This window comes from Macaca thibetana, chromosome 11, assembly GCF_024542745.1.
Source record: "Macaca thibetana thibetana isolate TM-01 chromosome 11, ASM2454274v1, whole genome shotgun sequence".
Classification (NCBI taxonomy): domain Eukaryota; kingdom Metazoa; phylum Chordata; class Mammalia; order Primates; family Cercopithecidae; genus Macaca; species Macaca thibetana.
In genome coordinates this window covers 109,198,608-109,213,145 of record NC_065588.1, presented here as the reverse complement: position 1 = coordinate 109,213,145, position 14,538 = coordinate 109,198,608, and the positions used below count along the sequence as shown (strand labels likewise).

Genomic DNA, 14,538 nt, shown 5'->3' with positions numbered 1-14,538 from the left:
TCCAAGCTGCTGAGGAATTATGTCTACAACATCAAGCCCCTCTGGCCCTATGTTTGCTGCTTTACAGAGACATTCTATTAATAAAATAACAAAGTGGTCTCCTCTTCCTGTCCCCCCGCTGCCCTTTCTCTCTTAGCTCCTGCCTTCTATAACAGGAAGTGTCTCTCCAGTGTTTGTTTAGGGGACAAAATGTGACTACGGCTTGGAACTTGAAAAGCACTGACTGGACTTCCCCTCTTTCAGACAGACCCCTCTGCCTTCCCACCCATGGTGGCTGCCATTCTTCTGGTCCAGCACTGGCTTGATAGGGCAAGGCTGAGATCTCATTCCAAAGAGGTATGCCTGGCATGTGGGTGATGAGGTACAGGGATAGGGCATGAGAAGCTCGGCACCTCGCTGATTGGAGCTGGGGCAGCAGGATGTTCCTGATGGTCTCATCTTCAAAGTTGTAGTTGACCATCCAATAGACACACAGCTGCTCATGGCATTTGATCAGCTCCAGAATGGTTCTGACGCCTTCAGCAATGTCAAAGTTGTCTCTTCTGCACCCCTGTTCCCAGGCATACACTGTAAGCAACTCCAGGGCATACGGAGACAGCAAGGGTAAATCCTTCATTTTTTTCTCACACTGTGGGAGAAGAAAAGGGTAGCAGCTCATTTGGGGATCCAGTTCTTACCATGTCAGGGATCTGAAATCAAGAAACCAGAGGTCTACAGGAAGTCATTCTCCTTTGCCAGAATACCTACAATTCAGCAGATTGACAATACCAAGTCTTGACAAAGATGTGGAACAACTGGGATGCAGCAGGGACCTCTCTTAGGGGGCTGCAGGCCACCCACTGCTCCCATCCCACAAGCATAAAAATAAAGGACAATCTGGAGTTCTTTCGAGGGAAATTCCAGGCACCCTACTAGCCTTTAAAAGTCAATGAGCAACTTGATAAGCAAAAATATAGTAGTTCAGGGTCTACAGGAGCAGTGGAAAAAAAAAAAAAAAAAACCAATAAAATTAAAACAACAAAAAAGGAAGGTAATAGTCACTTAAAACAGTAGCCAAGGAAGCTAGAGTCAGAAGATGTTTTGTTCCCTATAGAAACTAAAGATAACATCTTAAAGTATGTCCCTGTCCCTGAGTTGATTTTCAGAAACTCAGGCCCCCACCAAGCAAATCGACTGGCAGGTAGACCTCAGATAAGGGGAAACTGAGGATTGAACCCTGACCTCATTCTTTATTCTAAATTTCTTCCTGAGGTTCTTGGAGGAGGTCACACCTACGAGCCAGAGCTAACGTTCCTTTCTGCTGATCTGAAATTTTTAGATAAAGCTTCGCCCATTTCACCCATCACAAATCGGAAAGTCTTTGAATCCTGTGACCTGAGCCATCCATCCATCTCCTCCCTCCTGCTTGGAGACGTCCCACCTTTTTAGGTCAAACCAATCTACAGTCTCCATGTGTTGATTTATGGCTTTGCCTGTAACCTCTGCCCCCTCACCTTTAAAACACTTACCTGTAAACCATCGGAGAGTTTGGCTCTTAAACATGAGCTGCCCGATTCTCCCTGCGTGGCTCCCTGCAATAAATGCCTTACTCTCTCACGGTAATCCCAAAGTCTGTGTTTGGTTTTGCTGTGCTGGGTGGGCAGATCCCCAGTTGGGTTTGATAATATTCCTGAAACTTACATCTTGCTGATGGGAGTATAATTTGGTAAGATTTTGGAAATGATTTGGCAAGATTTGCTATGGTTAAACAAAAAAACAAGTAAACCACATATATATTTTATATATTTACACACATATATGTACACAACATTCATATATGTGTACTGGATAGCCCAGAAATTCTGCTGCTACCTATTTGCCCAAGAGAAAGGAATGCTTACATTCACAAAAAGACATGTAGGAAAATATCCATAGTAACCTAATTCATAATTGCCCAATTTGAAAATGACCCAATCATCTATTTGAAAATTGCCCCAATTTGAAAATGACCCAAAGCAGCAGAATGGATAAACGTGTGTTACATTCATAAAATGGAATATGGCAAAACGTGAAAAAAAGTGCTGCTATGGCTGGGTGCTGTGGCTCATGTCTGTAATCCCAGCACTTTGGGAGGCCAAGGTGGGTAGACAGCTTGAGCCCAGGAGTTCAAGACCAGCCTGGGTAACAAGGCAAAACCTCATCTCTACAAAAAACACAAAAATTAGCCAGGTGTGGTGGTACACTCCTGTAGTTCCAGCTACGTGGGAGGCTGAGATGGGAGGATTGCTTGAGCCCAGGAGACAGAGGTTGCAGTGAGCCAATATCACACCACTGCACTCCAGCCTGGGTAACAGAGCAAGATCCTGCAACCACATGAATGAGTCTCTCAGACATACTGTTGAGCAAAAGGAGGCAGACATAAAGTATGTACTATATGATCCCACTTCTATTGTTTAAAATCAAGCAAAACTAATCTGTGGTGGTGACAGATGTTAGAATAGGGGTTTGTTTGGGAGGATTACTGGGGAGACAGTTGGCTTGAGGCACCTTCTGTGGTGCAGGAAGTGTTCCCTATGTTGATTTGGGTGTTGCTGGTAAGATTGCAAAACATGCATTGAGTTGTATACCTAAGATTGTTGCACTTTACTGGATGTCAGTTATCTCTATAAAAAGGAAATGAATGATAACCATATATAGACAGTTGGAAAATTACCTGTTGATGCCAGTGCTTTATCAAGAGGATCAAATCCTTTAGTTTTCTGGGACGGTTGTCAAAAAACTTCTGCTGGAGTTCGGTGAAGCAGACTGCAAACTCACCAGGACTGGCACTTGTCTTATCCAAGGATCTTTTGAGCTCTCGATAAATCCAGGGGCTGGGATTATCATTTAAGCCTGATGTGAAAGAGAAATTGGAACTTTGGTATTTATGTAACCTGGTCTCAGAGAGCCAGGGTTGCTCTACAATGAAAGTCAGTTATAGTTTAACAGCACACGATCCTTGTTTAATCAGTCAGAGGACTGGTACCTTTACATAAAATATAATAGGAAAGGGCAACTTGGCCCATTAGATAATAAAGTGTAATCTAAAATGACTATAATGAAAACGGTATGGTGTTAACCCAAGACAAGATCAGCAGAACCTAGTGGAGGGATAAGAGATGGAATTATAAATGAGAAAGGGAATTCTCCAAATTAGTAGGGAACAAGTGGGTTCTTTAAAAAATTGTTGGTGTTGGCATAATTAGTATACATCTGGAAGAAAGGAAAGTTTATATTTTACATGCAATATATTCTGTCATTGAGTCCATCTAGTGAATATTTTACTTCAGAGTGTCAGGGTACAGGGACTTTGAGAAGGCAGGCAAGGTGGCAGCAGGGCCGTGGAGATCTGGGGACAGAGGCTGGTTTAATCAATGGGTTTTCATTCTTGCTAGCTGAACTCCACTGTTTATAAACACATTTATTTAGCCAGGCACGGTGGCTCATGCCTGTAATCCCAGCACTTTGGGAGGCCGAGGCAGGTGGATCACCAGGAGTTCGAGACCAGCCTGGCCAACATGATGAAATCCTAAAATTCAAAAATACAAAAATTAGCTGGGCGTGGTGGCACATGCCTGCAATCCCAGCTACTCAGGAGGCTGAGGCATGCGAATTCCTTGAACCCGAGAGGCGGATGTTGCACTGGGCCATAATTGTGCCACTGCACTGTAGCCTGGGTGACAGAGTGAGACTCTGTCTCAAAATAAAATTAAAAATAAAACAAACACATTTATTGATTGATTACTGATACTGAAACACCAGGGGTTCAGTCTAGGTCCTGCTGCCCACCACACCGAGAGCCAATGACTGAAACAACAAGTGTTGCCAAGAAGAAGGCTTTAATCAGGTGCTGCAGCCGAGGAGATGGGAGATCAGTCTCAAATCCTTCTCCCTGACAGACTAAAGTTAGGGTTCTATGCAGCAGGGAAGAAATGTACCTATGTGTAGGAAAACGGGAATTAGGGAGGGGTGAGGAGGTAATCATGAGGAATAAGGGATTTGACATCCCATTGTCTGGATGCAGTGACTGGTGAGTTTCAGTTCTTTGATACTTTTTGAGAGGTCTGAGGTTCCTTTTCTGAGGAAGGAACTTAGATAAAACAAATGTAAGTTTCAAGCTTTAAGATCAGAAGGGTCAATTTCTATGTTCATTAAAAAACAAAACAAAACCAACCAACAGAAACAAAAACAAAAAAGTGGTATATAAAACTGCTGGGTTTGTTTCATCATTATTCTTACTTTTAGAGACAAAGTCTTCTCTGTCACTCAGGCTGGACTGCAATGGCACAATCATAGCTCACTGTACCCTCAAATATATTTCAAGGCTCAAGTGATCCTCCTGCCTCAGCCTTCTGAGTACCTGGGACTACAGGCGTGTGCCACCATGTATGGCTTTTTTTTTTTTTTTTTTTTTTTTTTTTTTTTTTTTGAGGCAGCATCTTACTATGCTGCCCAGGCTGGTCTTGAACTCCTGTCCTCAAGTGATCCTCCCATTTCGGCCTTCCAAAGTGTTGGAATTACAGATGTGAGCCAGCACCCTGGCCCATAAACACATTTAGATAAGCAACCAGGAGAAAGCAGCTAGCTTGTTCCTTTCGTACACCCCAATGGATATTTACTGACTCCCTAGGCCTGGTTCTGGGCACTTGGCATGCAGGGAGGTTGACAGAAAGAACATCTTATCTTCCTCCATAATGATAATAAATAGCCAACATTTATGGTGTGTTTACTCTAAGCCTTTTATGTACAGTGAAACATACAAGCCTCACAAAACTCTGGCAAGTGCAATTGCAATTACTAATTTACAGATGAGGATAATGGAAATTCCAGTAAGTCTAGTAAATAGGTACTTCTTGCTTTGGGTCAAAGGCCCTAGGGGGAGAGTTGTGGTGGTACGCAATAGTGGAAAGAGATGCAGAATTGGAGACAGCCAGCCTGGACCTGGTGTAAAAATAGGCCAGATTAGTTAGGCTAACATTTAGTTAAAAAAAAAAAAAAGAAAAACAAGTTACCAATTCCCCTGTAGGTTGCTTTTCTCAGAAAGTGACCCTGTGTTTCCTTGCAGAAAAGGTAGTGTACAATAATTTGGAATGTGCAGCTCTACTACCATCTAGTGGCAGCTTCTGGGTAGCACATGTGGGGAAGACCTTATTTCTCACTCACACCATCCTTGCATGATGGGATGAGCCCAGTAGAGGGCGCTCTGGCCAGGTCTTCCAGTATGGCACTTGAAACAGGAGGAGAGGACTTTCCTATGAGACTTATGAGTGCACCTGTCTCCCGCTTTGACTCCAGCCCCTGTTTGAAGCAGGCTCCCACCCCCAACCCTGAGCATCCTAATGGCCCTGGAAGCTAGTTTCTAGTCTGACTGTACAGCTGGCAGGCATACGTGAGTAGTAGGACCAGGATAAGAACTCAGAACTGCTAACCTCCCAAACTGGTACATGTTTCCCCAAGCTAGGCCACCTTTCTGTGAATGTGAGTTATCAGGATGTCTGTATGTCTCCTCCTTATCAGTGATGGCTGGGCTAATCGTTCTTCATGGTTCCTGGTAACCCAGAAATTCCTTAAAACTATATGTGATGGAAGGTACTCTGGCCATGGGCTTAGAAGACCTGGGCTTTTCTGTTTCCCCACTTGTTTAATAATGGCTTAAGTTTCAGCTTGGAAATTTTCCCTTCCCCTTCTCTCTCCTCCCCTCCCCTCCCCTTTTCTTTTCTTTTCTTTCTTTTTCTTTTTTTTTTTCTTTTGACAGGATCTTGCTCTGTTGCCCAGGCTGGAGTATAGTGGTGTGATAAAAGCTCACTGCAACCTTGAACTCCCGTGCTCAAGTGATCCTCCTGCCTCAGTCTCCCCAGTAGCTAGGAATACAGGTGCATGCCATCGCATCTAATTTTTAATTCTTTGGTAGAGATGGGATTTCACTATGTTGCCCAGGCTGATCTTAAAACTCCTAGCCTCAAGCAATCCTCTTGCCTCAGCCTCCCAAAGCACTGGGATTCTAGGCATGAGCCACCGTGCCCAGCCTGGAATTGTTTAAGTTTGTGATTATATGTGCACCTGTACTTGAGACTATGCTTTGTGCTTGAGACTATCCATTATCTACCTCATCTATAAATATATACATATATTTAATATCTATCTATCCATCCATCCATCTACATTCATTTGTCCATCCATTTACCTTCCATCCATTTATCCATCATGATCCATCCATCCATCCAACAACTATTATTAATGGTGAACATTGTACTAGAGATCATAGAAGAACAAGATACTCATGACCTGTCCTCATGGAGCTTATAGTCTAGGAGAGGAGAAAGCTAAATAAATTATTTCCATGTAAGTTGTGAAAGGAAAGTAAATCTTGGGGCCCCAAAATCACGCAGTTAAAGGGAAAAGTCAAGGTGGGAACTTCTCAGGACAAACCTGCCTCCCATTCTATTCAAAGTCATTCCTCTGCTCACTGAGATAAATGCATATTTGATTGCCTCCTTTGGAAGAGGTTAATCAGAAACTCAAAGGAATGCAACCATTGGTCTCTTATCTACATATGATCTGGAAGCCCTCTCCCCACTTTGAGTTGTCCTACTTTGCTTTGAGTTGTCCTGCCTTTCTGGAGTGAACCATTGTTCATCTTACATATGTTGATTGATGTCTCTTGTTTCCCTAAAATGTACAAAACCAAACTGTGCTCTGACCGCCTTGGGCACGAGTCGTCAGGACCTCCTGAGGCTGTGTTACTGGTGCCCGTCCTCAACCTTGGCAAAATAAACTTTCTAAACTAACTAAGACCTGTCTCAGATATTTGGGGTTTGCAAGGTGATAAATCTCATGATTTAGAAAGCACAAATTGCTATTGGAGCATGTGGAAAGTGGATCTAACCCAGATGTAGAGAGCCAGAGGACTTAAAGGATGAGTTGGAGGTATCAAAAAATAAAAGGCTGGGGGAAGTATGTTTCAGGCAAAGGACCAGTATGGGTCAAAGTCTCAAGCTGAGCTAGCATCATGTGGGTTTGAGGAGCTCAGGGAAGGCCAGAGTGGCTGCAGCATAAAGAGTTAGTTGGTAGTGAGTGGTATAGCTGGAGAGGTAAGTCAGTAGGGGCTGCCAGATCATCAAAGTCCTGTCCTGCTGAGGAGTTGGATCCTTATCCTTGTAAACCAAAAATAAAATTCTAAGCCTTTCCAACCTACTGAATGAACCCCTCTCTTGGCCAAGGGGAACCCCCAAAGAAATCTGAAAAACTAGTTCAGGTCATAATGGGAAGGAGGTCTCGGACACCTCATTATACTCTCCTCCCTTTGGAATTCAGGCACAATTGACAAACGCTAACATTAAAATAGAGATTCCAAGACTGACAGAACATACTCTTTGTAGCAGTATGACACCAAATTCCAACTTAACTCTGGCATCGCCTGACAGATAACAGGCCCTAAAGGAAATCAAAAATATTTTACCCCAAAATATATATATATTTTTTTTTCGGATGGAGTTTCACTCTTGTTGCCCAGGCTCGAGTGCTATGGTGTGATTTCGGCTCACTGCAACTTCTGCCTGCCGGGTTCAAGCGATTCTCCTGCCTCAGCCTCCCAAGTAGCTGGGATTATAGGCATGCACCACCACGCCTGGCTAATTTTGTAGTTTTAGTAGAGACAGGGTTTCTCCATGTTGGTCAGGCTGGTCTCAGACTCCCAATTTCAGGTGATCTGCCCACCTTGGCCTCCCAAAGTGTTGGGATAACAGGCGTGAGCCACCGTGCCTGGCCCAAAATATATTTCTTTGACACATTTTGGAATGGCCCTGCAAAGCTGTGTCCTGTGGAAAAATTAACATTCTGTGGAGAATCCCCTTACCCTTCCCGATCTTTTCCTGATTCAGGAGAGATTTTAACTAATAGTCTGACACCTGTAAGGTCTGATAAGGGACATTTACCACCTACTCTCCTTGAAGTCTGCTACCTGGAGGCTTCATCTACATAATAAGAAACTTGTCTTCCACAACTCCCCTTTTCTTAAGCTGAACTCCTTCAACCAACTGCTAATCAGGAAATCTTTATAACCACCTATGACCTGGAAGACCCTGCTTTGAGATATCTTGCCTTTCCAGGCTAAACCAATGCATACCTTATGTGTACTGATTTATGTTTCTCCCTGTAAATTCTGTCCCCCTAAAATGTATAAAAATCAAGCTGTAACCTGATCATCTTAGGCACATGTTCTCAGGAACTTCTGATTATGTCACAGGTCATGGTCTTCATATTTGGCTCAGAAAAAAAACCTCTTAAAATATTTTACAGAGTTTGGCCTTTTTGGTCAACTTCCTAAATGCAATGAAAAGCTATTAGAGGCAGAGTGTGTGACACGATGATATTTGTGCATGGAAAGAGAGCACCAGCTGCAGGGTAGAGTGAGAGAGGAGACAGGGAGACTATTAAGAAGTCATTACCACATCTCTGGTGGTGACGCTGATTAGGGAAGTAGCAGTGGGAAGGGAGAGAAATGATGCAGATTTAGGAGCAAGTTAGGCAGAACTGGAAGGACTTAGTGATGGGCTGTGAGTGAGGAGATGGGGGAGTTGGAGATACAATCCTGGCTTAGGTGTATAAACCAAAAATAAAATTCTAAGCTCCCCAATCATCTGAATGGACCCCTCCTCTCAGCAAAGCCATTCCAAAGTTGACCTAAAAAACCAGTTCAGGCCATGATGGGAAGGAGGAGCTGGACATTCCTCATGATACCTCCCTCTTTTTTGGAATTAGTGATAGAACAGGCTCTTGTCTGATAAGAAACATTTACAATCTATTCTTTCTGAAGCCTGCTACCTGGAGGCTTCAGCTGCATGATAAAACTTTGGTCTCCACAACCCCTTATCATCATAACCCAGACATTCCTTTCTATTGATGATAACTCTTTCAATCACTTGCCAATCAGAAAATCTTTAAATCTACCAATGACCTGGAAGCCCCCACTTTGAGTTGTCCTGCCTTTCCAAACCAAACCAATGTACCTCTTACATGCATTGATTGATGTCTCATGTCTCCCTAAAATGTATTGTATTAGTCTGTTCTCATGCTGCTAATAAAGACATACCTGAGACTGAGTAGTTTATAAAGGAAAGAGGTTTGATTGACTCACAGTTCCACACGGCTGGGGAGGCCTCACAATCATGGTGGAAGAGCAAGGGACGTCTTACATGGTGGCAGGCCAGAGAGAGCTTGTGCAGGGGAACTCCCCTTTATGATACCATCACATCTCATGAGATTTATTCATTATCATGAGAACAGCATGGGAAAGACCTGCCTCCATGATTCAATTACCTCCCACCAGGTCCCTCCCATCACATGTGGGAATTGTGGGAGCTACAATTCAAGATGAGATTTGGGTGGGGACACAGCCAAACCATATCACGTATACAACCAAGCTGTACCCTGACCACCTTGGGCACATGTCATCAGAACTTCCTGAGGCTGTGTCATGGGTACATCCTTAACCTTGGCAAATACACTTTCTAAATAGATTGAGACCTGTCTCAGATACTTTTGGTTTACCGGTGATAGCGTTACTGGAAAAGAGGGTCCTGAATCAGATCCCAAGAGAGAGTTCTTGGATCTCATGCAGGAAAGAATTCAAGGCAAGCACAGAGTATGGTGAAAGAAGCAAATTTATTAGAAACTACTTTGTTACAGGGTAGGGTGTCCTCAGACAGGAGAAGGAAGAATGTGCCATTTTTTTTTGTTAGTGTCTTTGTTTATAAGAAACTCTAAGGAGCTATAATTAAAATTGGAATGTGCAGAGGTGCTCAGTAAAGGTAGGGGCTATTGGTGCTGTTAAGTCAAGTTTAGTCTAAAGCTGCCTCCTTACATATTTTAAGTTTGGTCTAAAATTTCTCTGTACATGGTGAACTATAACCTAAAAGGATGTGCAAACAGACTGCAACCTACTCTTGTGCCGATCACTGAGTTTTGGCCAATCAAAGGTGGCCAACTGCTCAAATCTCGTTCAAATAAGGCCAATGCTGAGCTATAACCAGTCTGGCAGTTTCTGTACCTCACTTTCTTTTTCGGTACATCACTTCCTTTTCCTGTCCATAAATCTTTCTTCCACCGCATGACTGTGTTCAAGACTCTCTGAACCTACTCTGGCTCGGGAGGCTTCTAGATTCGTGATTTGTCTGCTCAGTTAAACTCTATTAAATTCAATTTGGCTAAGAACTTTCTTCTTAACAGTGGTATTGATGACCATTAATCCTTCAACCTAAGCCTGCTCATTAATGTTGACTTTAAGTGGGCTGCACTTTTAGGACATCTGGACATTTTGTAGGCTTAGTGGGAGATGTTTTGTATGGCCATAAATATTCTGCAATTATAGTTGGTGGTCAGCTTAGACTGTGGCTATTTTCAGACCCAAGTATTAAGCCTGTAGGTTCCTTGTGAGTGCCTAGCTACTCGCTTTAAGATGGAGTCATTGTAGCCATCTTTTATTCAACCAGAAGCCTGGTAAGCAGAGGTTACTTTAACAATAAGCAAGAGTGTGGGAATGTTTGCTGAGACAGGAGACACAAGAGGTAGGCAGGTCTTGGAGATTTAGGAGTTGGGTTCAAGGCACCCCTCAAGCTTTGATAGTTATCTGTGGAAGGTTGTTGCCTTGATTTTGACCTGGTAGGAAGGCAGACTTCAAATGCTTGCCCCAGCTGGACTTTTCCCAGATGTCTGCCTCATCCTTTCACTCTAACCAACACTGACTGGTCAACACCCGCAAGCGTGATCTGTGGACTAGCAGCTCATCATGGAGCTGGCTAGAAATATGAAATCCTGGGCCCTGACTCAGACCTTCTGAGTCAGGATCTGCATTTTAACAAGGTTCTGGGTGATTTATATATACAGTATGGCTTAAAAGGCTCTGCCTTAGATTCTAGAATCCAGAACATTTTCTCCAAAGACAGTCAGGATATGGGGGAGAAGTTAGTTCTAGAGAAGAGAGCGAGTCCAGGGTAGAAAGGATTCTTCTCTCCTGAGGGTCTATGGTCTCCCATTTTTTGAAAGCAGCAGTGGTATCTATGTCACCCATGGCCTAGAGGTTGCATGGGGCTATCTGGCACCCCCTTCTTTGGCTTTTATCCCCAACACCCAGGAATACTTACTCAGAGCATTGAAGGCAGCCAGCACCTCAAAAGAGACTCTCTGATTTTTTGTGAACAACTGGATGGTGAACCCATCATGGGACTTCTGAATCTCGAAACTGTCTTTCATCCACTTCGTATACAGACAGAACTCCAGCTTATGCCCAGTTTTATCGAGGATGTCATGTTGGCTTTTCTTCTGATCCTGGAATTGTTTTAAGTTACTGAAGAAGAGGACAAGAGTACCATCGGAGTTGCCTCTTAAGACTGTTTTCCGTCCATAGGAGCCACCCTGCCAGTGACAAAGAAGCAGATGTGAGACTCTAGATTCTGGGGTCACAGGGATCTCTAGCAAGCAGTGGTATTTCTCGACTCAAGTAAAAGCCAAAAATGGTCTTAAAATTGAGTGGCAGGCATCCATTTGCCCCACAAAGACCTGACTGGGATGCTCATAGTAACACTTTTCATACTAGCCCCAAGCTGGTGGTGACTCAAATGGCTATTGACAAAAGAAACGGATTGAACTGCCCCACCTGCCACCACTTGCACCTGTGCTTACTGTCCCAGGGCCTGAGGATAGGATTGCCCCACCCACCATTGTTGCTGGTGCCTGTGCGCATCTGGGAGTATGCGGGTCAAACTGTCCCACCTGCTGCCAGCACCTGCACGCACCATCCGGGAACCTGAGGACAGGCTTGCCCCACCTGCCACCAGCATCCACATGTGCTGCCCAGGGGCCAGGAGATTGACCCATCCTGTTTACCACCAGCAGCACAGGCACACACCATCCAGAGGTCTAAGGATGGGCCCACTCTGCCTGCCACCAGTGACCACATGTGTCTCCCAAGGGCCTGGGGACCAGCCCCACCCAGCTTGCCATCAATGATGCCTGTGTACACCACTTGAGGGCCTGAAGGTTGGCCTGCTGCTGCCACTTCCACACAGGCCACCTCGGGGCCCAAGGACCTGCCTATTCAGTCCACTGCTGCTACCACTGGCACATGAACATGTTACCTTGAAGTCTGAAACCCTGCCCACCTGGACACACCAGCACTGGCACCCACATACACTGCCTGGGGGTCTGAGGACCAGCATGCCTGGCACACTGTTGTCACCACTGGTGTTCGAAGACCAGCCTGCCTGATGTCCCTGTTCCCAGCACAGCCTTTCCACAGACTCTATTAACAACTACAGTGTCAGACACTGAGGAACTCACAGACAACATTGATGCTAATGAAATCATTTGGAGGCTTCACTAACTGTATCCACACAGAATCAAAGCCAAAGTGCTCCACTCAACCAACACTATAGACACATCTACAGGAAAACATCTTCTTATTTTATTTTTATTTAATTTTTTAGAGACAAGGTCTTGCACTGTCACCTAGGCTGGAGTGTAGTGGTACAATCATATTTCACTGTAACCTCAAACTCCTGCCAGAAGCAATCTTCCCACCTCAGCCTCCTGAGTCACTGGGATTATGGGCATGAGCCACCATGCCCAGCAGAGGAAAATGTCTTTCCCTATGAAAGCCAATAAATACAATTGGAGAAGTGACTGTTATATTAGCTGTGCTGATATCAATGTAAGGACACAGAAACATGAAAAGGCAAGGAAACATGGCACCTCCAAAGGAACACAATAATTCTTCAGTACAGATACCAAAAAATGATATCTATGCAATGACTAAGAAAAATTCAAAACAATGATATTAAAGAAATTCAGTAAGATACAAGAAAACACAGATAAACAATACAAAGAAATCAGGAAAATAATTCATACTCTGAATGAGAAACTCAACGAAGAGATAGATATTGTTAAAAAGAACCAAACAATTCCTGAAACTGAAGAAATCAATGAATAAAATAAAAATACAACTCACTGCTTTAACAATAGTCTAGATCAAGGAGAAGAAAGAATTTCTGAACTTGAAGACAGGTCTTTTGAAATAACCCAACCAGAAAAAAGGAGAGAAAAAGAAATAAAAATGAGTGAAGAAAGCCTATGTGCCATATTGGTAATCATAAAGCAATCAAATATTTAAATTTGGAAAGATCTAGGAGAAGAGTTGGGAAAAGGCATAGAAAATCTATTTAATGAAGTAATAGCTGAAAACTTTCCATGTCTTACAAGAGATTTAGACACCCAGATACAGGAAGCTCAAAGATTCTCAAATAGATTCAACCCAAAAAGGTCTTCTCCAGGAATATTATAATCAAACTGTCAAAAGACAAAGACAAAGATAGAATTCTGAAAATAGCAAGAGAAAAGTATAAAGTCACATATAAGGGAATCCTCCTCAGACTAAGAGCAGATTTCTGAGGAGAAACCTTACAGGTCAGAAGAGAATAGGATGATACACTCAAAGTGCTGAAAAAAGAAACCCTTTGAGACAAGAATACTATACCCAGCAAAGCTATCCTTCAAAAATCAAGGAGAAATAAAGCCTTTCCTGGACAAGCAAAAACAGAGGGAATTCATCACCACTAGACTAGTTCTACAGAAAATGCTTAAGAAAGCATTACATCTGGAAGCAAAGGGATGATGTCTACCATCGTGAAAACACCCAAAAGTATAAAACTCACTGGTAGAGCAGATACACAAATGACAAAGAGAAAGGAGTCAAATGTTATCATTACAAAACCCCCAACAACTGGAAAGGTAGGCAATAAAGAGAAAGAAAAGAACAAAGAATGTGCAAAACAATCAAAACAAATACAAAATGACAAGAGTAAGTTGTTACCTATCAATTACAACCCTGAATTAAACAACAGTTTAAATTCTCCAGTTAAAAGATACAGACAAGCTGAATGGATAAAAAATAAGGTCCAACTATATGCTACCTCCAAGAAACTCACTGCATCTGTGAAGATACATGTGGACTGAATGTGAAGGAATGGAAAAAATATTCCATGCAAATGGAAACCAAAAGTGTGCAGGAGTAGCTATACTTATATCAGACAAAGTAGACTTTAAGTCAAAAACATAAAAAGAGACAAAGAAGGTCTTTTTTTTTTTTTTTTTTTTTTTTTGGGACGGAGTCTCGCTCTGTCGCCCAGGCTGGAGTGCAGTGGCCGGATCTCAGCTCACTACAAGCTCCACCTCCCGGGTTCCCGCCATTCTCCTGCCTCAGCCTCCCGAGTAGCTGGGACTACAGGGGCCCGCAACCTCGCCCGGCTAGTTTTTTGTATTTTTTTTAGTAGAGACGGGGTTTCACCGTGTTAGCCAGGATGGTCTCGATCTCCTGACCTCGTGATCCGCCCGTCTCGGCCTCCCACAGTGCTGGAATTACAGGCTTGAGCCACCGCACCCGGCCAAGAAGGACATTTTATAATTAATGATCAAGAGATCAATTCAGCCAGAGAATATAAGCATGTGTATATATGTATATAGACATAT

The 14,538-nt window shown here is 43.3% G+C and overlaps 2 protein-coding genes across 3 annotated transcripts in view; both read right to left on the bottom strand.

The window, feature by feature from the left end:
* Window positions 1–14,538, bottom strand: part of CFAP73 (cilia and flagella associated protein 73) — a 198,874-nt gene that overhangs the window by 155,205 nt on the left and 29,131 nt on the right. The window lies entirely within an intron of this gene.
* Window positions 1–14,538, bottom strand: part of OAS2 (2'-5'-oligoadenylate synthetase 2) — a 33,302-nt gene that overhangs the window by 13,042 nt on the left and 5,722 nt on the right. The window contains exons 2-4 of one of the 2 annotated variants that reach the window (XM_050749725.1): window positions 11,160–11,430; window positions 2,693–2,871; window positions 393–628 (exon numbers count right to left, since the gene is read on the bottom strand). In XM_050749725.1, the coding sequence (XP_050605682.1) occupies window positions 393–628; window positions 2,693–2,871; window positions 11,160–11,430 (686 nt within the window). Of the gene's footprint in view, window positions 1–392; window positions 629–2,692; window positions 2,872–9,662; window positions 10,811–10,848; window positions 11,431–14,538 lie in introns of those variants that run through there. The other variant, XR_007717857.1, reaches the window with a different exon arrangement.